We start from the raw sequence: 23,560 nt of genomic DNA, 5'->3' as shown, positions 1-23,560 counted from the left end.
ATTTTCTGTCTCAGCTTCCTCCTGCCTCTCCCCCCGACCCTCCTCTTCTGTGTCCTGGTCCGGCTGAGGGCCACTGCGGATGACTCTCATTGGAAGAAAAAGAGACAACGAGAGCAAAAGGAAACCATGGGAAGGGAAGTAGACATTGTATGTTTCCGGTTTCTCATGATGGAGGTGCAGCTCATAGGAGATTGTATGACTGTGATTTTAAGTTATGTATATTACATGTAACAGGAAACAAATATTAAAATAAACTGTGCTGGTAAGTATGCAGCTGACATTTTCAAGTTATAATTACCTGACTGTGATGTATCCCAAGGTTCCTAGATCTTGCCAAATTGGCCCAGCCGAGGACACTGGACTCTGGGTGTGGCCGGCTCCCAGTAGGGCTGACAGATTCAGTGTAGTGAAACTGTGTGTGGTGTTTGTAACTGGGTGATTGGTGGGGAGACTGGGGGGCCCTCCATGAGAGGTGAAGGTTCGGCCAGAAGGAAACAACACAGATGTAGTCCCAAACATGCCAGGCCAAGATGCCTTCTCCCCCAGCAGTAGCTGTCTGGGCCTGGGCTGTGCGCAGGCCTCTGCTGCTGAGGTCATAGGTTAGTCCTCCTAGCTCCGGGGGGCTTGCCGTGGCTTTCAGTCCTCTTTCTGTTTTACTGTGACCAGGGTCTTTGTTTTGGTTTGTATTCCGCCACGTCTTGCCCTGCTCTTCACCTCCTCGTCACCGTCGGTTCTTCTCTTAAGGGAGGTGGTGCCCTGGCTGAGGTAGAGAGCAGCCTCTCTAACCTGGTTTTCTGAAATGCCCAACCAGTCTTCCCCCTCTGCCTCTTCCATCTTGTGAATCATGCTTTTTCCTCAGCTAAGGTAGCCATGATAAAGAGGCCATGAACACAGGAAAGGCCATGATAGGCCTTCTGCATGATAGGCCATACTGCATTGCCAAAGGTCTCACCTATCCTAGAACGATATAGCAGGTATGAGGAAGTGTTGCCTACTGGCTCCATCTGCCTTAGACTCGCTTGTAAAATGGCCTTGAGATGACAGGAGCCCTTGGGGAAAACCCAGCCACCAACTTGGCATATGCAGGCTCCTGGCTTGCTTGCCACGAGCAGTGTCCCTTTCTGAAGGAAATGTCCAACAGCAATCCCATTTCACTCCTAGTCCTGCTAAGGCAGTTCATACATTTATTCAACAAATGTTTATGAGTTGCCTGTTTGTGCCAGACTCTGTTTTTAAGGTGGAAGGAGAAGCATGTGGGAGAAGGGGAACCTGGGACCGCCACCGGACAAGCCTGTCCCTAACCATAGTTGGCTTGTTTCAAAACACGTTTCTACTCCCTCCATCTCTCAGAGGGCTCGGGCTAGATGCTCCCTCTTGGCCTGCTTATTAGTTACTCCTAGGATGGACACTTCCCCTACCTATAGGTGCTGGCCTGACACAGGGCAAGCAGCTAGAACAGCTCTTCTCTGTGGCCGCTGAGAAGTAGAGCCAGGCTCTTAGACAGCAGAGTCAGCCATATGCCCTGGTGCGGGCTGGTAGGCCCACTCCACTCCAGTGTGACAGAGCATTCTCTCTGCTCCGGGCTCTTTGTCCATTCTTGGTGGAGAAGCCACAGAACCTCCTGCCTGCCCTTTAGAACCTGTAAGCTCCTGCTGCTTCTGAGCCATGAGCAGGAATGGGTCTATCCCCTTGGAACTGGGCTCAGGCCTCCCCTGCCTCTGCAGGAACTCCATGGCCTGCACACACTGGACGTACATACCTCAGAGGGAGGACCTTTGTTCAGAGGGTTGCACCTGCCCTGAACGTGGGCCACAGGGCGAGGAGAAAATGACCTGCTTAGCTTGTGGGGTGTTAGAATTTAGGGAGATACTTGCTCCATGGGTGTTCTGACCTTCTCCCCCCAGAGAGGCAGTCAGCACCCTGCCCAGGGAGGAGGGGACCTGCAAAACTCAAATCTAGGGAACTGTTTCCTCCTGTCCTCCACTCCATAGAGAATAAGGACGTTGTCTTGTCTGTCTTCAACCTATTTTTTTCTTTTTGCCTTTTTTTGGTGTGTGTGTGTGTGTGTCTCATCTCTGTCCAGTAGGCCAGGTAACAGAATGGGGGAAATTCTCAGAGAGCAGTCAGAGTTCTGGGTAACCGTCTAGATGCAGCTCCTAACTCACCATGTGACACCGGGCTACTTCATCCCACCTAACTAAAGGAGCAGGGTGAACTAGTTGCTCCTAACTAAACGAGCAAGGTAAACCAGTTGTGCCCTGAGCCTTTTTCCCACTCTGTGTCTCACACGCCTTTATTTTCCCAACTTTTGCTTTCTGTGGATCTTTTCCATGTGAAGGTACAGGAAGTGCCAGGACCTGTTTCAGTTTTTGAATCCTGCAAGCACATACCAAGACTGGCCTGAGATTGCATGAGCAACATCACTCTAAATATATATATATATTTTTTTTTCAAAAAGCACCTTAACCAACCAACTGCAATGCTGTCGTGTTCCTTTTTACTCAGTCCCCTCTCCTCTCTGTCCCCACGCTCCCCACCTCAGTGCTCCGTGCTGTATGCGTGTGCTCTCTGTTCTTGTATACTCAATAAAAGTGAAATAAATGTGTTTGATGGCGAACCATGGACTCCCTCATCCTCCCTTATCTCCCTCCTTTCTCTCTCCTCTCTGACCTCGGGTGCTGGTACAAGTTGATATAGAACAGGAGTGGACACATCCCAATGTAGAAGACGTTTTTTGTTTTGTTTTGTTTCTGAGACAGCATCTCACCATGTAGCCCTCGCCTGGAACTCAGAGATTCTCCTACCTCCACCGTCCTAATGCTGAGACTAAAGTCATGCATCCAGCCAGGCTCTCATGTAGAACAATTTTAATCAACAAAGTCTGGAGTTCTTACTGTGGCCCAGGCCTTGGCTTAGGCTCTGTGGGCTCAATGGCACACAGGGCAAAGTCCTTACTGGTCAAGCGTTTTCTGTCCAGTGGAGGAAACAGTGAGACAGGAAAGATAGGTTAGAGGAGATCAGCTCTAAGAAGGAAACGTGGAGGAAGAAGTGGAGGTCACTTTAACAAGGCCAATGTTGAGAGTGTAGCTCTGTGTGTCATTTAGCATGTGTGAGGCTCTGTGTGTGATCCCCAACACCACAAAGGAGGAAACTGGTTAGCCAGTTAAGGACCTTCCTAAGGAAGTCATTTTTGAGCTTTATAAAGAGAAAGACCCAGTCAGGCGAAAACCTTGAATAAGAACTTTCTATGCAGAGGGTGGTGTAAGTATGTGGGTCCCAGGACCTGGAGTGGGGAGGCGTAGCATAATCCATCTGATAGAAAATCAGCCCCCTCTATGGGAGCCTGGTAAACAACGTGCCCACAATCCTGCCACGTGCTTCACGTCGTCATGCCACCCATTATTGACTTAACTTTCTTTTAACTCACTTGGGAAACATTTAAGGAAGGAAATTAGGGGACTGGTGAGATGGCTCAGCAGGGAAAGACTTAGCTAAAGCGCTTGCCATCAAGCCTGACGACCTGAGTTTGAATCCCCAGCCCCTCATGGTGGAAGGAGAGGTCTGAGTCCTGCGAGTCCTCTGATCTTTACATGCACATCATGGCACACGTGCTTCCCTGGACAGACAGATGGCCATACACACACACACACACACACACACACACACACACACACACACACACCATAAAATGTTAAAAAATAAAAACAAAAATGGAGCTAGGGATGTAGCTTGCCTAGCATGCACTAGGCTTTCGGTTCAACCCGACGGTACTGCAAAAATTAATAATTTAAAAAAATTCCAAAGGTAAATAACTAGTGCCACTTGCCAAAGAAAAGCATGGCCACAGAAATACATGGGAAGGGCTGGGGCGTATAGGGAGTATGCTGGGGGTGGGTGGGAGTGGCGTAGCACTAGCCTGGGATGCACACAGCCTTCCACTGAAAGAAAGCAATGAATAAAGATTAAAATTAGAAGCATAATTATGTAAAAGCTAAATTCCCTTGGGTCACTTAGGGTACACACTCTACATTTTCTGTTTTATCCTGTCAAGAAAAGCACCCAGTTACCATTCTATATCTCTTCAAACCTCACAAAACAAGTCTGTTTTGTTTTGTTTTGTTTTGTTTTCCAAGACAGGGTTTCTTTGTGTAGTGCTGGCCGTCCTGGAACTCACTCTGTAGACCAGGCTGACCTCAATCTCAGAGATCTGCCTGCCTCTGCCTCCTGAGTGCTGGGATTAAAGGTGTGCCCCAACACTGCCCAGCCAAAACAAGTCTTTTTTGAGTTGAAGATATCTGTACATACCATCCTAAATACTTCTTCTTCTTCTTCTTCTTCTTCTTCTTTTTTTTTTATTTTTTTTTTTTTTTATTTTTCGAGACAGGGTTTCTCCGTAGCTTTTGGTTCCTGTCCTGGAACTAGCTCTTGTAGACCAGGCTGGCCTCGAACTCACAGAGATCCGCCTGCCTCTGCCTCCCAAGTGCTGGGATTAAAGGCGTGCGCCACCACCGCCCGGCCCTAAATACTTCTTAAAGCCTACATTCTGAACATCCTGTCATTCCAGAGACGATTACTGCTTTTCTCTGTAAAGCCAGTTCACTAAATGACACAAGGGTCACACAGTGACAAGAACCCCCTCTTCTCCAGAGTCCTGTTTGCTGTAAGAGGCAATGACCACAAGGAGCTCTGTGAATGTTTTCCAGACCTTTCCTTGTAGGTTACTTTTAGAATCCTGGAATAGGACTTAGTTTACAACCATTAGGACTCCGAGCCTCCTGGACCTGGGAAAAACAGGGATAGTTTAAATCCTTGTTTTTCTCAGCTTGGGTTGAAGAGGGTAATGAAGCAATTTCCAGACACATTGTTTTGGTCACAGTTGTCTAGTGTTCTATGAATTGGAGTCTGGGTTTGCTGCCTAACTTCTCCCAAAGTACACGACAGCTATCTTCAACTAAGAATTACCTGGCCCCAAATGCCCATGGTGCCAAAGTTGAGAAATTGTGATTTGGATGAACATAGTTCACAAAGTTGGATTCCCAGGCCACCATCTTCATATCACACAACTTTTGATGTTAAATGCCCCGAGTCTCTGAAAAGATGCTGAAGCCATCTGAACAGGAAACCCAGAGACAACACTACAGAGCTCAGCTCTGAAGATGTCAGTGGAGAGGGGAGGGGAGTGGAGGGAAGGGGAGGGAAGAGGACGAAGCTGAGCTGCTTCCCAAGGAAAATGGGACTGACAGGGCGGGTTGAGATTGATGTGCCTGACGGTGAACATTGCCTCTGGGCAACCTTGTGGCAGCTCAATGTAATTAACCATGATTGCCCCATCTAGCCTGGTCTGAGATGATTCAATCTCCTAAGAGATGAATTGTGAAATTGTGAGAGGGACATATTGATGGATTCAGCTGTCACTGGGGAAGTATGATAGACAAGGAACAGCAGCACAGGGACCAGGACTCCAGCTAAATCATGTTTTACACCCTGGTCCTGCACTCTCTGGGTCTAGGCTCCTCTTTGAACCTCAGCTTTCTTTTATTGATTGAAAATGCTAATTACCAAATTTTCATCCCCATCCTGTGTCATTCTTCCCTCTTAGAATTGTAGCGCCAGCAAGAAAACACATTGAGCAGCAAGGGAGACTCATTCTTGGTTAGGAACAGAAATAGGAAATAGATCAACCTCTTGACCTATCTGAGGCAGAAGAGATGCAGGCATAGTGCAAAAGAAATGAGGCCAGTAAAGGGGTTGGGGGACTCCTAATCTTTCTGGGAATGGCAGGGGCTTTCCAGGAATTTGGGCATGCTTTTGTGGTTCCTTTTAGTTGACAAGATCACAACAGGGTAGAAAATCAGGCAGCTAAAGTCAGCAGTACAAGATTAGGGAGGGTGGCACACTGGCTATGGTTATGGAAAGGTTAGAAACAGTGTCCAAGTGGTGTACCCTGTGAATTTTGGTGCTGTTTAGCTAGTCTCCATCACATAAGGCAATTCTTTGCAATACATGACATATATCTCCTAATGACTCTGGGACCTAGCACAAGGTCAGACCCACAAATGGTCATTTACTGTACCACATTATTAGTAGTCGGTAATCAATACACAATGTATCTAAGACAACTAACTATGGACTAGGTTCTAAAGAAATGGTGAAGAAAAAGACAGGCAGGTTTCCTTACTCAGTGCACATTTATAGCTTGCTTGTGTAGGTCTTAGACCTACAAGACACAGGGTGATCCTTGCCAGGCAGATTGCTGTGCTGGCTGTTGAAGCAACTGGTTCTCCCTTCAGGCAACAGCCTTGGTTTCTGAAACTGTACCTAGGAACGAGTGTGTCTAGAATCTGGAACCGTGTGGTAACAGGGCATCTTTGATGCTGTGACTGGCATACTGATGTGGCTAAAGAGGGCCGGCCATGACTGATCCTGTCTAACTGTGGCTACTGGGTGCTACCACCCGGACCATGATTTGGTGCCCGTGTCTGCTTGAGACCAAAGGACTGTGACTGGTGAGTATGTTTCTGGAAGGGGAAATGCATAGTTTAATTAAAATTGTTATCCACAATTCAGGTGGTAAAATGAAACACTAAGAAGAAAACCCAGGGCTTTATCGGGAGGAACCTGCAAGCACGGGCCAATTCTTCTGCATCCTGGGGCTCTGCCGGACCACTTTTTTCGTAACACCTCTCCCGTACCAAAGCCGCTGAACTTCCGTCCCGTTTCTGTGGAGGCCGAGCGTGAGGCTTTGCGGTGAGTGTTGGCTCTTGGTACTTCTTTCATCCTCGGGTTTCGTTGTGTGTGGCCAGGTCACCTCGCTTCTCCGCTCAGAATCGCGGAGTGCATTTAATTAGGCCCCTGTCTCCGAGCCAGCCGAGTTTGTGGGTTTGTGGGCTGGTGTCTCAGGAGGCCTCTCTCTCTCTGAAAACCTCACCGGGGACATCGTGGTCAGGCTTCCTGGGGCCCACGACGCAACTTTTTCTCCCCTTTTAACTGTAGAGCTTGGAGACCAGAGACTTTATCCTCACTCTATCTGGTTCCGCCCACCTCTGCGTTGTTTCCGGTAAGTCACCCACCGGCCGCCGAACTTTATTTAAATGTGTGTTGTATTTTGGGAATACAGGTGTGTTCCGGTTCACTCTATTTAGCTAGGTTAGTTTTAAACAAGGGGACTACACCCTTTCCCTCACTTTCAACTAGGTTTTTGATGAGTTTGAAAAGCTCTCCACTCCTCAAAACTTTTTATTAATTTTACGTGCTCACGGGAAATTAGGTAGTAGATTTGATTTGGTCATTTTTGACAGAGCTTATGGTACTCTCTGGTAGCAGGTTTTAGGTAGAATGTAGTTTAAAATGATTTTTAGTATAGTTCTAGTTTAAAATAGGTCATGTGTGTTTTTGTTTTTGTTTCTCCATCCTTACCCTCTGTTCTGAGAAAGCCTTAGATGCAGGTTCTTGTGTGTGCAGTGAACGCAGGCCTGCGGTGCCAGCAGCCAGGCTTTGACTTTGGTCCTGTGTGACCTTGGGTACATCACCTCTCTAAACGGTTGGTGCCTCTGTAGTGGTGGAGTGAAGACCCCTTTGCTTGTTAAGTCAGAGCCCCCAAATCTCTTTGATCCTGATTTCCTTAGACAGATGCAGGATTCCCATGAGGATGAAGGGAGTTTCTTCTGTCAGGATCAAGTTTAGTATGTGACATAATGTGCGAGAAATGAAGTAGCCTTTCCATGTTCTGGTCAACTCATTCTGTTTTCTTTTTTTTTTTTTTTTCTCTCTGCTCTTCTAGAAGACAAGAAAGAGTCCTGCTTTTGGCCACCCACCACTGGCCTCATGGCTTCCATGCAGATGGATCCTGAGTTAGCCAAGCAACTCTTCTTTGAAGGAGCCACTGTGATCATTCTGAACATGCCCAAGGGGACAGAGTTTGGCATTGACTACAACTCCTGGGAGGTGGGCCCCAAGTTCCGGGGTGTGAAGATGATCCCTCCTGGCATCCACTTTCTTCACTACAGCTCTGTGGACAAGGCCAATCCCAGGGAGGTGGGCCCTCGGATGGGCTTCTTTCTTAGCCTCAAGCAGCGGGGGCTGACAGTCCTTCGCTGGAATACAGTCCAGGAAGAAGTAGACTTGTCTCCAGCTCCAGAGGCTGAAGTAGAAGCTATGAGAGCCAATCTCCCCGAGTTAGACCAGTTTCTGGGCCCCTACCCGTATGCGACACTCAAGAAATGGATCTCACTCACCAACTTCATCAGTGAGGCCACCGTGGAGAAGCTGCAGCCTGAGAGCCGGCAGATCTGTGCCTTCTCGGACGTGCTGCCTGTGCTCTCTATGAAGCACACCAAGGACAGGGTGGAGCAGAATCTGCCCCGCTGCGGTACTGAGTGCAGAAGCTACCAGGAGGGCTTAGCCCGGCTACCTGAGATGAAACCCAGGGCTGGGACAGAGATCCGCTTCTCGGAGCTGCCCACTCAGATGTTCCCGGCAGGTGCCACACCAGCAGAGATCACCAGGCACAGCATGGACTTGAGCTATGCCCTCGAGACTGTGCTCAGCAAGCAGTTTCCTTGCAACCCCCAGGATATACTTGGTAAGAAGGAATTAGGCTTTTGGGGGGAGGATGCTAATGGGGGTGTTTTAGAATAGAGGGCTCATATTGGATTATCTAGTTCAGAGTTCTTAAAGGAAGCTAGGAGGTAGACTCCCTAATCATCATCATACATATATATCTCCACCCTTAGCCTAAAGATTTTAAAGAGATCTAACGGGCTCCAGAAGTTTGGCTGTCTGGTATTCATCTAATTATTTGAGCATCTTAATTGAACCTGTGCGCATAATCCTATGTTTGTTAATCAGTGGCATAGCTTCGCTCTGTAGAGAGAAAAAAAATTGGTGGATAGTGGTCACATTGACAACACATTGCCCAAGGCTCCTGATTGCTAGGCCAATTCTGTCTATTTTCCTATAAGCCCCTATCTGACGCCTCACTTTGCTTGAGCTCTTAAAATGTTGGTTCCTTCCCTGACTTAGACCAGGGCTTTTATTTTTATTTTAATTGTTACAGTTTGATTGCTGCTTGCTCTCTCTTGATTTAATATATTTATCACAGAGCAGAAATAAAAATAAAATTTACTCCAAGTCTTAAATCTAGAAATAAGCATTTTCACAGTTCAGTACATTTTTTTCTTTTCTCTCTTCACTGTGTATTTCTATACATTTCACTTGTCTTATATTTCAGTCTTTGAAACTTCAGTTATATTCTAAGAGTACGTGTGGTCTTTATAGAGACAAGATTGTAGAGTAGTGTTTTGTGATGTGTTGAGTATTTCCATGGCTTCTGGATTGTCAGGTCTTTGTTGGAGACAGGTATCAATTGGAGATCCAAATAGGAACTGGCATTTTGAGTGTTGCTTTGTGTCCCGTATTCTAAGTGTTTACTAGACACTGTAGTAAGTAATTTACTCTTCATTATAACTATCAAGTAAGGAAATTAGGCATAAATAGATTACAAACTTGCCTTAGGTCACACTTCTTCTAAGTAGTAGAGCTGGGATTTGAATCTAGGCAGTTTGGCTCCGAAGCCCATGCTCTTAGCCACTAGGCTGCTCAGAGATGAAATCAGAGCCCCGTGATTGAATAAACAAAATAAGCTGACAGGTAAGCTAGCCCTGGAATAAGAATTTAGGAATTTCCTGCCGTAGGAGATTCTAGAAGTGTTTCTACCCAGCATCAAATCTATTACAGCTTTCCATCATTCAAAACAGTTATACAGTCTTGGGCATGCCCTTGACCTCATCTTAAAATGAGGGAAATACTGCCTTCCCTGATGACCTAGAGGAGCTGGGCTGAGAATTGAGGGTGGTGTGTAATGCAGCTTTTCACCAGCCCGAGAGTGGGTCATGCCACCTGGGAAGCTTGGAATACCAGCCACTAAGGGGACCTTTTCAGTGACATGGAAATGTTAAAAATTGGTTGTAAAATACTTTGCACTAATCTTGTTTTCACATATTCTGGAGTTCATTTCTCTGCTTAACCAAAATCTCTGAGTTGACCAACTGGGCAGCTTTACTTACTTTTTTGTAAGTTTTAGAATTTATTATATTATTTTTACTTATGCCTGTGTGTGTTTGTGTGTCTGTGTGTGTCTGTGGTGGTGTGTTTGTGTGTGTGGTGGGTATATGTATGAGTACACAGAGACCAGACAAGGATTTCAAATCCCCTGTAGCTGGAATCAGGTAGATGTAAGATGGCTGTAGCGGGTACTAGGAACTGAACTTGGGTCTTCTGGAAGAGCAGCAAATACTCTTAACTCCTGAGCCACCTCTCTAGCTCTGGGCAGGTTTGCTTTTAATGAAATCTACTAATAATCCTGATGGTAGGTGTAGGGTCCACCTCCTGAAATGTGAGGCATGTAGTAGTACTACCGCTTTTCTTAGGACCTGTTTTTGTGTAAAGACCTAACCACAGTTTGGTGTCCCATGGTTTGGATTTTTAGCAGTTGAACAAGTATTTTCTGAGTGCTTGTTGGGTGCAGAATCCCACCGTCAGTTCTGTTGGAGTGACAAGGGTACAAGGCCCCGTGTTGCTAAGGTCTAGTGTGAATGATGGCGTTGTAAGTCATGTAGGGAAGTGCCAGCTGGTTGCCTTGCTGTGGGGATCTCACTGTTCTCTCTGTACCTCCTAGGTGAGCTGCAGTTTGCCTTTGTGTGCTTTCTGCTGGGCAACGTATATGAGGCGTTCGAGCACTGGAAGCGGCTCCTGAACCTCCTGTGTCGGTCAGAAGCCGCCATGGTGAAGCACCACACCCTGTACGTCAGCCTCATCTCCATCCTGTACCACCAGCTTGGTGAGATCCCTGCCGACTTCTTTGTGGACATTGTCTCCCAGGACAACTTCCTCACCAGTACCTTACAGGTGAGCAAACTGTGGGTGACACACGTGCGGGTCACAGGAAGGCACCCATGTGAGAGCACCTCATGAGCGTCACCTTCTTCTTTCTTGCTGCTTTTCCATGACTCTAATATTTCTTGAGTTTACTTCTTAACCTTGAGGTGTTTCCTGGTTCTCTATCTTCTACTGTGTTGTAAGCACCTCTGTGCCACAGATGCTCTCTCTGGCCTCATCCTGGGTACTTAGAATTTGAATCCTTTCCACCACTTTGGACTGCCTAGCTGTATTACCAGTTCTTTTTTTATTACTGTAAGAAAATAACTGACACGTCCTACTTTGAAATAAAGGGATTTATTTATTAATTTATTTTTTATTTCTTAAATTTAGTTGTGTGCCGTGGGATGCTGTGGAGGTCGGAGCTTAGCTTGTGGGAGTCGTGTGGGCTCTGAGGATTGAACTCGGGTCATCATGCCTATGCAGCAAGGGCTCTTATTCAACGAGCCATCTTGCAGCCCCAGCAGAGGCTTATTTAGCTCATGATTTTGTAGGCTCAGAGCTCAAAACCTGGTGGCCCTACTGGTGACAACTTCTTTGAAGAACTCACTGTTGCCACATTAATCCTTCCCAAGAACATTGTCATGGTGAGCTAAGAGCCTCTCACCAGGCCCTGCCTCTTGGCATCACCAAACACATGGTGCTTCCAAGGCACGAACCATGGGGGATAAATAAATGCAGCTAAGCGAGAGCACCAGCTCGAACAGCTTCCAGGGCTCGCTGAAGCTCTGAGCTGCTGCAGCCTAGTGAGGCAGTTTTGGAGCTCGTTATTCCCAAAGAAACATCTGCAGCTCCTTAGATCTCATTTAAGCATTAAAGTAACTTTGATTTCCTGTTCAAACAAAATGTGCCAGTTTCTGCAGAGATTCTCTGACAGAAAAAGTGAAATTTGCTTTTAACTTGGCAATTAAATTTTCATTATGAGTGGTAATTAGGAAGGAGCTTCAAACAACTTAGAATCTTCATCCTGTGCTATTTCCTCCCTTGGCAAACAGATTAGTTTCCTTTCTGTACTTGGGACAGCCTCCATCACTCACATTTTGTAACTTTCTAAAGTATAGCAGAAAAGCAGCGAGTTGTCCGTTTCCATAGCTTCTGTACCACCAGTGTCTTTCTTCTCTCTGTGTGATGCCCCATGAGGCCTGTTCTGTGCAAGATGTTCCTCACTTATCTCTCATTCCCTCCCACAGAAGAAACTAGTATTTGTTAATGTCTGTTGGGTAGCAAACACCATATTTACTATGTTGTATGATGTCTAAGTTACTTTTTCTGTTGCTATGACACCCTGACAGAAGTGACTTTATGGAATCCCATTCCATAAAGGGGTAGTGACAGCATCAGGAGTTTGAGACAGCCGGTCACATCACATGCAGAGAGTGGTCAACTCCTGTGTTGAACCCACTTGCTTCTCTTTACATATTCTAGAATCCAGCCTAGGGACAAGTGGGTGGATCTGTATACAGTAGTTAATCTAGTCAACCAAGTCTGTATACAGGTATGCCCAGAGACCCTTCTCTTAGGTGATTCTTGATCCCTCTTATCAGATTGGCAGTTGAGATGAACCATCACATGTCGGCTCCCTGGAACCCTGTTGGACAGACCAGATTATTTTCATTTTTCAAATGAAAAAAAATTAGAAAGGTTAAATTATTGATTTACACTAGAAAGTAGAAGTCAGGATTTGTATAGGAAGCTTGGAATTGGTTTGGCACTTGTGCTCTTGTCCCAAGGTACTAAATACAGCTTAGATCTCCCCCACCCCAACCCCACCAAAAAAAATCCTGTGGATGTTGTTCTCAAAGGCAGAGAATGCTTTTCCAAAATTGCCATGCTATTGCAGTCTCTGTAATTAGGCAGCAGGCAGTTGCTTGGAAATGCTGGCATTTGGAGGGCTTGTGCAGACTGTGGTGATGTGTCTGTCAAATGATGGCCCGAGCCTGGCATGTTCTACTTGAGAAGAATTAAAGTGCCCTTTTCTGTTCTTTATAGAATCTCTATCCCCCTCTATGGGGACCCTCCTCACAAAGTCACTGAGCTGCCAGGCAGCTGCTAACTGACCTGCATTGGTGGCGGCAGCCATGGGGAACGATGCAGTCTAGGGAATGACATATTGCCCTTACGGTGTGAGTGGATGCTGTCACACAAGAACAGGAAAGCTGTGGTGTTGCTGGCTTGTGTTGTAACAGTGATCTCAAAATACCAAGGACCCAGCTGGACTGCTGGATGCTCGTGTGGGTTGTGCAGTGCTGATGGTTTGAAATTTTCTCTGGACAAGACATTTGATATCATTTGGTTTGTTTTGGGGGTTGTTTTTAGACAAGCTCTCTAGCTCCAACTGGCTTCAAACTCCCATTATAGCCAAGTATGACCTTGAATTTCAGATTCTCTGTTATCCACCTCCCAACTCCTGGAATTACAGGTGTGTGTCAAACATACCCAATTTACGTGGCACTGGAGATAAAACCCAAGGCCTGCTTCCTGAGCTATACCAGTTGGTGTCATTATTTGGAAATGTTCAGGACATATGCCTTTAAAATAGTACATACTAAATGTTTTTGAGCACCTTTTCACATATCATTCCACTTCTGTTGTTGAAGAATACAAATAAGACTTAGCTGGGGCTCCTGTCCTCAAGGGTTCATTGATTAGGATTCACTGACTGAGCCCCTCTGCTGCATATGAGATTTGTTCTAGAAGTGAGAATGTCACTGAACAAGAGTATCAGAGTCCCTGTCAGCAGGAAATAAACCCAGGAGTGAACTGAAGAATTACAAATAGTAGTGTTACAGAAGCCATACCTGCCCTTGTTCTTTGTCCTAGCTGGGGCTTTTTGGTCTCCACTAGACTACATCAGAGTTTATTAACCTTCCTGGTTTTTTTTGTTAAACCATCTGCTTCCCACCCTGCTGCCTCTGTTGCTCCAAAATGCAGCTCTGATCCTGTTTCTCTGTGGCTCTCCCTTTTGCCTAGGAAATTTAAATGTGCCAGCCTTGACCCCAAGGCTCAGTGTTCCTTGGCTCTTAGCCTGTTCTCTCCTGTCAGGATAGTGTCGGTGGTCTGTACACAGCAAGCTCCCAGACAGGCCATGCTGTTTCATTCCCCACCCCCCCCCACCCCACCCCCACCCCCCACACCCTTTGAAATGGGATCTTGCTTTGTTTCTGAGGCTAACTTTGAACTCCTGGGCACAAGTGATTCTAGCAGCCCAAACAACTAGAACTACCCACATGAACACTGTCTTCACTTCCTGTGTTTTAGTTGTAAAAAGCACATCATTTGAGTTTGATTTCCTCTCAGCACATTTAAAAATGTTCAGAGCAGTATTAACCGTAAGCATGTTTTTCAGAATGTTCTCTGGAGCCTCATATAACAGAAACTTTGCATCCATATTTCAAGCCTTCTGGACTGAAGCTGATTCTCCTGTCTGTCATGTCCTTCCTACACTCCCTCTCTGTGAGGCCCTCCCTTGTCTCTGCCTCCTCCTACTAGTCTTAGCCTGCTCTGGACTTGCCACTAGCATCCTGCAAGGCTTATGCTTCTGAAGTGAATACAGCAGGTCCTCACGGAGCCAGAAACCTGCATTTCCCTCCCTCATTGATTATTGTCAACACCTAGCATTTGACCTGTGCATTTGACCTAGCATTTGGCCTGTTTTTTTTTACATGTAAAGCATTTATAATTCCTTTGGCAATGTAAGTATATGTATAAACAAAGTCTAGCAAAGGGCATCTAAGAGTACATCTAAGAGGAAATGGTGGATTCTGACAGGGGTTAATATTTGAGGGGCTTGAGGGGTTCTAGAATAGCTTTATGTGAGGGGCATTGATATTTCTAAAGGCACAGTGGACCAGGATATTATAAAATCTTTTTTTCAATGTCTTGGCAGTGAGAGTCCGATTCCTCACGCAGAGGCACTCACTTGGGGTTTTTGTGACTGGATGAATCAGACCTTAAAAGCTTCCTCAAGCTGGACGGTGGTGGCGCACTCCTTTAATCCCAGCACTCGGGAGGCAGAGGCAGGCGGATCTCTGTGAGTTCGGTCTACAAGAGCTAGTTCCAGGACAGGCTCCAAAACCACAGAGAAACCCTGTCTCAAAAAACCAAAAAAAAGGGGGCTGGAGAGATGGCTCAGCAGTTAAGAGCATTGTCTGCTCTTCCAAAGGTCCTGAGTTCAATTCCCAGCAACCACATGGTGGCTCACAACCATCTGTAATGGGGTCTGGTGCCCTCTTCTGGCCTGTAGGCATACACACAGACAGAACATTGTATACATAATAAATAAATATTTATAAAAAAACAAAAAACAAAAAAAAAGAAAGCTTCCTCAGCTTGCTCCCTGCTCTCTCTGCCACTAGTTGAGTGGAGTTGCCTTCCCTGCTTAGAATCATAAATGTCTGCTGTACATGGAGAGAAACTGGTGTGTATGTGTGTGCACTTGAAAGACATTAAAGGCAGCCATATTAGCGTGCATTAAATCAGTCATTTATGACTTCAGCCATTGATTTTTTTTCCTCCAAATTTCCCAAGTGAGACACTTGAATAAATGCCACTGGCTTTTACAAATCCCTTGGATTTAGCTTGAATAAAAATGATTTGTTTTACAAAAAGTTTTTTTCCCTTTATTTAAAGTAACTTAACTTACCATAATTTGTTTAAAGTTAGTGAAAAGATAATCTGGAATTAATAGTGTGTGGGAAAGAGTTATGCACAAAATAAGAATTCTAACTGCCGATTGCATAGTATTTAGGCATATATCACATAACCTGTCGTGTTTGGAGATCTTGTTGTGTTTTATAGCTGTAGATGCATTCCAAGCAAGCATTGTGCCTTATTACTATTCTGGGTGTCATCTTTAACATATATATGGGGGTTTTTTTTTGTCTTTTTTTTTTTTTTTTTTTTTTTTTTTTTGGTTTTTCGAGACAGGGTTTCTCTGTGGTTTTGGAGCCTGTCCTGGAACTAGCTCTTGTAGACCAGGCTGGTCTCGAACTCACAGAGATCCACCTGCCTCTGCCTCCCAAGTGCTGGGATTAAAGGCGTGCGCCACCATCGCCCGGCTTTTTGTCTTATTTTTGAGATGGGTGGCGCCTTATGTATCTCATTCTCACCTCAAACTTCGTATGTAGACGCACATGATCTTTAACTTCTGATCCTCCTGCTTCTCCCTCCTAAGTGCTAGGTTTAGTAGCATGTGCCACCATCCTGGGGATGGAGCCTAGGACTTTGTACTTGTGAAGGGTGTACTCTACCAACTGAGCTGTAGCCCTAGTCTTAATAATGTCTATAATCTTTTATCATTAACTTTTTTGTTTTTTGAGACAGGGTTTCTCTGTAGCTTTTTGAAGCCTGTCCTAAAACTCGCTCTGTAGACCAGGCTGACCTCGAACTTACAGAGATCCACCTGTCTCTACCTCCCAAGTACTGGGATTAAAGGTGTGTGCCGCAACCGCCTGGCTATCATAAACTTCTTAAAAAATATATGTATATGGATGTTTTGCCTGCATGTATATTTCTGCAACACTTGGATGCCTAGTGCCCATGGAGGCCAGAAAAGTATGTCAGATTCTCTGGAGTTGCGGACTGTTGTGAGCTGCCATGTAGATTCTGGGGACTAAACCCAGATCCTCTCTGGAAGAGCAGCCAGTGGTTTTAACCAATGAGCCATCTTTCCAGCTTCATATCATAAACATTTCTAATAGATAAATTTTTCTACTTTCTCCTGCCATTGACTGTGGCTTTTGTATGCTTATAGCTCTCAAAACAATGCAAGAAGTTGAGTATACAATTCTGTTGTGTAGATGTTGTAGGCCTTGTGGTTTTGTCCAGCCTCATAGAACAAGGGATAATCCGGTTGAGGTTTAGATTTGAAGCCCACTGTAGAGCTATGTATATAGCTCCTATATCTAATTATAACTCCAGATGAAACAGCCCAAATATTCTGAACTGACGTTGAAAGGTATGAGTCCAGGCTGGCAAGATAGCTCAGCAGGTAAAGGTTGCTTGCCCCTGAGACTATTCTATTGTCTTAGGTTTGATCTCAGGATCCCACATAGTAGAAGGAGAAAACTGACTTCTGCAAATTATCTTCTGATCTCTACATGAATGGTGTGTGTACATGTAAACTAAATAAATGTAATTTTTAGAAAAAAATTTAAAGACAGGAGGCCAGGAATGCTGGTAAATGCCTTTAATCCCAGCTCTCTAGAGGCCAAGGTAGGGGATCTCTGTGAGTTCAAAGTCCACCTGGTTTACAGAGTGAGTTCCAGGACCGCCAGGGTTTAAAGAAGACGGATTCCTAGCTCTCACTCTTGCTCATCACTGCAGTGGTGTGGTCCTGCCCTTACAGCCGCTTCAGTTACAGTGAGAACCAAGCCTTCTGCCAGTTTGATTTGTTGAGTCAGTCCCTTGAGGCTTGTGTTGTTTAAGGAAGTTCCTTTGTTGGCCTCTCCTGAAACTTTAGGATAAGACAGGCTCAGCTGTCCCCTGTGGTGGTTGACTTTCTCAGTGTGACTGGACTGTATGTGTTGCAGTCACTGACCTTTGCTCTTTAAAAGCTTTACTCTTTATGACTGGAGGGGGGCGGGGTTGTTTGTTTTAATTTTATAATAGACTTAATGATTTAAGTGTTGGTACTTTTTCTGTATTTGAAGAAAAACATGTGACTTTTTTATTTTTATTGAGCTCTACATTTTTTTCTGCTTTATTTTTATTTTATTTGGGTTTTTGGGGGTGTTGTTGTTTTGAGACAGAGTCTCACTGTGTAGCCTAGACTGGTCTGGAACTCACTCTATACACCAGGCTGGCCTTGAACTACAGATCCATCTGCCTCTGCCTTCCTAATGCTGGGATTAAGTTCATATGCCATCACCTCACCTGGCCCATGGTTTTTATTTTAGATAAATACATTCATTTGCAGAATGTGATCATCCTGTTTTAAAAGTCTTTTTTTAAAAATCCAAGATTAATCAGCTAAAATTAAGGTAATTAATTTTTCTATGGTGTTAGAAATCTTTACTTGATTTTGCCTCAGGAAATAAAGTAACTAGATGATTACTAAATTTTTAAAAAGAAAACATAAAATTTATCCTGGTTCTTTTATCTTTAGAATAAATGCAGCCCCGGCCCCGGCGTGAAGGAGGTCACTGAAAACTGAACCCAAGGTCTCACCTAAGCTAGGCGAGCGCTGTGTCACTGAACTGTCCTAGTCCTGACGCAAAACTTTAAGAACATCTTTTCTGAATTGTTTTTGAACTATCAAGCAGAGTATGGTAACACTTACCTATATTCCTAGCACTTGGGAGCAAGGCTGAGGCAGAATTGAGACTGGGTAACCTAATAAATTCAAGGCCTTTCTAAACTAAGTCTCAAGAAACTGTGTCTCAAGAAAAACCAAATTAATTATTCAATTTGTAAAGCAATAAAGAAAATTAAGAAAAATAAATAAAAGGTGGTCAGGCCAGGGGTGAGGAAAGGGAAGATGAGGGTTAAAAGTCTAAGGGTGACACCAGAGAGTTTCTAAGGGTGGCCAACCCGTTCTGAAGCCTAAATATGGTGATGCCCCAGCAAATCCATAGAGTCTTCCTGGCTGAGAACTAAATCCCAAAAGAAAACCCTCTACCTATGTGTGATCATCCATGGTTCCAGATGTTCACCCCAGTGGGTCAGACAGTGCAGTGGGAACATTTAATTGTGTGCAAAGTGTACTTCAGTAAAGTTGGTCTTTAAAATGAAAGTCATTGTGGTCTGTGGCCCAGGTTCTAGAGACCTGGGGACAGTTGGGGAAGCACCCCACAGGACAGATTCAAGGATGTTATTTACCCTGTCAAGACAGATGGAGGTTCTAGTGGAGAAATTAGAAGATTGACCATGCTTGTCGGAGCATGGTGAGCACAGTGTATGAGTGACCCAGCATCTTCATCTGTACAGCGGGATTAGCAGTTTCCTGCCCTCCAACCTGCTAGGCTCGTAGTAAAGATTTAAATAACAAGTTAAAAGGACAAAACTCTTTTCAGATTAGAAACTTAGAGAGAGAGAGAGAGAGAGAGAGCGCACACAGGCTTTACTTGTGCCCACTTCTAGTTGATTTTACTCTCAGGAATGTTGAGAAGGTAGGTGAGGAAGGTGGATGATGACTCTAAGTGCAGCTTGTTCCAGCCTCTCACTTCCGGCTATTGCCAAGTTCTGTGTTGTAGTTACTGATTGGTGAGCATCCTGTGGGCCCTAACTCCGTGCCAGGCTCTGGATGGTATGCTGTGTTGAATACACTAGTAATTAGGATTCATTCCCTACTCTTTAAGCATGGACTGCTGTGATGTAAGACAATATAGAAATGCCATGAGGGAAGCCAGCCTAATGCTAAAGGAACAGAGTTCAGAGGAGCTCGTTTTAGCCTGGACCTTGCAAGAGTCACAAGCCAGCAGCATTCTGGGGCCTGGTGTGCAGCTCATCTCTGGCCTTTTCTACAGCACCATCACATATTATTTGGTGCCAGGAACTGTGCAAAAGATCCAAAATTAAATTTTCTTTGAGCTTGTGGTTGTCTTCATTCTCCTGTACTTATAATAAGTTCTGTTAGAATTCCAGAAGTGCAGAATGCTAAAACATGGGTGAGCCTCAAAGACAGCCACAGAACAGATACTATATACTCTTCTTCCGTGAAGTTCGTAGCCTAGTCAGATTCCTAGAGACAGGAAGTAGAAAGAGGAAAACAGAAAGAGTGTTGCTAAAAGCCAGGGGAAGGGAATGTTAGGGAACTGGTGTTCATGGATAGTTTCCGCTGGAGAATATAAGAAGTTGGTGATGGTTGCACCATGGGAATGCACTTAGTGCCACTGGCTAATCACTTAAAAGAGTTTAGACAGTAGCTGTATCTATTTTACCACAATTTCAACAATGGTAATGCTTTTTTAAATGAACATTAAAGACAGCTTTTAAGAGGAATAGAAGCCTCAAACTGGTATTCTGTGGCCCACTTAGAAGATGAGAGCAGCAATTCAGCCTTGTTGGCTGAGGGCCTGGGATTTTATGGGATTCAAGGGCTTATGTGTCTCCCCAAACTTATTTACACCACCTGGTATAACTGTCTTTTCTTCTGTGCTATTGCCCAGGTGCCTTGAAGATCTTAACACCTCCCTCCCTGCCCGGGTGGGGCAGCAGTGATAACTCTGATGGCCTTACTTTCACAGGGCATCTGTGCCCAGCATGGTAATTTTCCATTCCAGTCCCATTCCAGTGTCTTCCTTCTTTGTTTTTGGGGGGTGCATAGCAGGTGTCTTGGGACTGTGCCAGCAGCAGCTGATCTACTACCTCAGAGAGCTGAACACTAGGAGGAAATTTCCACAGCTTTCTTGGCCCCCTGTTCTCAGGAGTAACTTATCCTCTGTTCTCTGCAGGTTTTCTTTTCTTCTGCCTGCAGCATTGCTGTAGATGCCACTCTGAGGAAGAAGGCAGAAAAGTTCCAAGCCCACCTGACTAAGAAGTTCCGGTGGGACTTTGCTTCAGAGCCAGAGGACTGTGCCCCAGTGGTGGTGGAGCTCCCTGAGGGCATCGAGACTAGCTAGCTGCAGATCTTCAACCAGGGAGACCCCTTCCCACATGGCTCCTACCTGGTGTCTCTGCTCCTCCAGCCTAGTGGTTCAGTCAGGTCCTGCAGAGATGGAGCCAGGATTCCTCTTCACCAGTAAATACATTCCTTTGCTGCCAAAGCGAAGCACTGTGGTTCCCTGGCACTTAATTTCATAAAAAGGCCCTTGAAGAAGGTTCAGGTGAGACCTGCCCCAGCAACAGTCTAATTCCTTCTAGCAATGAGAAAATGGACCTTAAGTCTAAAAGACTAGCTGCTTATTCAGCTGGTTAACAGGGGAAAGAAGAAACCTGGTCCATCCCAGTGGCTGAGGTGTTAGTGAATTTTTAAGTTAAATTTAGGTTTGAAGTTGAATGTGGTTTGTACAGGATTTTTGCCTGCTCCATGTGGAATGGAAGGAGATCTACCAGCAGACGGGCAGCTGAGCTCTCTGGAGCCAGTCTGGGCAAGGGCAACAGGAAGATGATGCACTGAGTCTAACAAATGGTCAACTTCAGCTTCCTCTCCCAAGGCCCCTCCTGCCTAGAAGCCCTAGATCTCCCAGAATTGGCGCCTGGTCTTGGGGCTCCATTCTGAGACCTCTCACTCTCAGGTGGGAGGTAGAAGCTTTCCACAGTCCCATTTTTCACTAAGGCCACCATGACTTTTTCTGGTAATGTGGAAATTCAACAGCAAAAAGAAAGGTTCTGTCCCAAGTTTGCCCCTTAGACCCTATTATCGGTAGGACCTTACTTCAGAGCCATGGAGATAGCTAGGTATTGACTTTCCCGGGCCTGTCGTGGGGCTGTCCTCAGTGCTGTCACATTTCTGGTGTTAGAGAGTCTTGAGGGCACACCCCTAGTGCTGTGTGGGCAGAGTTCTGCCTCAAAAAGAGCTCCCAGGCCCTCCATCCTGACCTCAGGCCATTTGCTGTGCCCTGGAGTCCCAGTGACATCCTCTTCTGAGGCTCAAGCTCCCAGCAGGTCTGTATGAGAGTCCTCTTGTTTCCTTGGAGATATTTTTCCAAGAGCAGAATGTACATTAAAGTCTTTGATTTGGGACTAATCCCCCTGTGTGAGTCTCTAATAACCAATCTGCCCAGTTTCCAAAGCAGCCAGCTACTGTCCACAGACAACACATGTACCTGCAGAGCTTGCCCAGGAGACCCGGCAGCCCGCAGTTTCTGGAGAAGGCAGGCAGACAGCTTTGCCTCTGTTTCCAGTGAGACAGACACACCCTGGAGCTCTGCATTAACCTCAAGTTTTACCTTGTGGGAAAGTGCTGTTCCCTGTCCTCAAATCCCACTCATCAGAACTACCTGGGGAGCATGTTCAGAGCACAGATCCCAAGAAGTGAAGTTCTGGTGCGTGCTCAGCATGAATGAACCTGTGCCCAGGGCTGGGTAAATGTCTCTCTCGGTGGATAAGTGCTTGCTGTACACGCGTGAGGACCTTCATGTAAAACGCCAGGGGCAGCAGTGCACAGCAGTGATCCCAGTGCTGCAGAGGCAGGAGGAGCCCGGGGCTTTCTGAGCAGCCAGTCTAAGCAAATGGTAAGCTCCAGGTTCAATGAGCGGGACTGTCTCAAAACCAAGTGGAGGGGCTGGAGAAATGGCTCAGTGGTTAAGAGCACTGACTGCTCTTCCAGAGGACCCGGGTTCAATTCCCAGCACCCACATGGCAGCTCACAACTGTCTGAAGATCCAGTTGCAGGGGATTTGACACCTTCACACCAATGCACATAAAAAAAAAAAATAAAGTTAAATAAACCATAAAAAATATTTAAAAAAAAAACCAAGTGGAAAGTGATAGAAGACGACATCCAGTACCAGCCTCTGACCTACACACACTTGCGCACACACCACACATTCACAACCTCTGACCTACACACACTTACACACACACCACACATTCACAACCTCTGACCCACACACACTTGCGCACACACCACACATTCACAACCTCTGACCTACACACACTTGCGCACACACCACACATTCACAACCTCTGACCTACACACACTCGCACACACACACCACACATTCACAACCTCTGACCTACACACACCTGCGCACACACACCACACATTCACAACCTCTGACCTACACACACTTGCGCACACACCACACATTCACAACCTCTGACCTACACACACTCGCACACACACACCACACATTCACAACCTCTGACCTACACACACCTGCGCACACACCACACATTCACAACCTCTGACCCACACACACCTGCGCACACACCACACATTCACAAACACGGAAATGACGCGTGTGGGGAAGGAGGCCCAACAACAAGCATTCTACATGGGCACGATACAGAGCAGGCAAATCCACGGGGTGAAAGGAGTGGCGTGTACTCTGAAACAGCAGTTTCGGTGTGACGCTTGGGAAAGTTCAAATCCCCATCTTACTCCACGGCCGGTAGGGGCTTCAGTTCTCAGGGACACTCAGTTTCAAGTGATATTTTTAAGCAGTAACACATACTTGATGCCTAGAGCACCTCTGGGGAAAAAATTGTCTCACAATCCCGTTGTGAAGATCCACCTTGGAGTTGGATCGTTGCCTGAGTGTCCCTGTGTCTATGTACAAGAGCAGCTGTTTGAGAAATGCTGTTCTGTGCTCTCACCCCATCCTCGCGGCAGCATGCAGCGCATCTGCAGTCGTCAGTTATCCCCGTTTGACTTGTATGAAAACGAGCTCGAGAACATCACCTCTCCAAGGCCACACAGCAGTTAGTATTGGGGACAAGAGTCGAGCCCATGCTCCCTGGCACCCACAGCCCTCCATGGCTCTGATTTACCCGTGCTGCCCTTCTCTGTAGAATAGCCTTCCCTTCCACCCCTGACCTCAGGTCTAGGCCTTGGCTTTGCTAACTAGCTACTGTGTGACCTTGGACAAACTGGTTTGGGGGCCTAGGTCTCCTATAGAAGAGAGTTAACTTGAATTTGGGGGTTCTGATACAAATTTTGCAGGGTCCTCCAAGTATTAAACGTTGGCCCTGTGTTATTTTACAAATTACTGAAGGGAAATTGCATTCATACAAGACAGCA

At 45.8% G+C, this 23,560-nt stretch overlaps 1 protein-coding gene across 4 annotated transcripts; it reads left to right on the top strand.

Moving 5' to 3' along the window:
• Positions 1-6,672: 6,672 nt before the first annotated feature.
• Positions 6,673-21,776, top strand: Aar2 (AAR2 splicing factor). 4 transcript variants are annotated; one of them, XM_041670992.1, is made up of 5 exons: positions 6,673-6,747; positions 6,994-7,057; positions 7,781-8,581; positions 10,676-10,905; positions 20,328-21,776. In XM_041670992.1, the coding sequence occupies exons 3-5, from the start codon at positions 7,825-7,827 to the stop codon at positions 20,493-20,495; spliced, it is 1,155 nt and encodes a 384-aa protein (XP_041526926.1). In that variant the 5' UTR covers positions 6,673-6,747; positions 6,994-7,057; positions 7,781-7,824; the 3' UTR covers positions 20,496-21,776. The 4 variants fall into 4 exon arrangements, with proteins under 4 accessions (XP_041526926.1, XP_041526928.1, XP_041526929.1 ...); XM_041670995.1 differs by having other exon boundaries at positions 6,718-6,747; positions 7,784-8,581; XM_041670994.1 differs by lacking the exon at positions 6,994-7,057 and having other exon boundaries at positions 6,675-6,747.
• The last annotated feature ends 1,784 nt before the right edge of the window (positions 21,777-23,560 follow it).

Source organism: Microtus oregoni, unplaced genomic scaffold, assembly GCF_018167655.1.
Source record: "Microtus oregoni isolate MIOR12 unplaced genomic scaffold, Mior012 000020F_ref0000438, whole genome shotgun sequence".
Lineage (NCBI taxonomy): Eukaryota > Metazoa > Chordata > Mammalia > Rodentia > Cricetidae > Microtus > Microtus oregoni.
The sequence above is the reverse complement of the archived record's forward strand: the minus strand, read 5'-3'. Positions and strand labels throughout refer to the sequence as shown.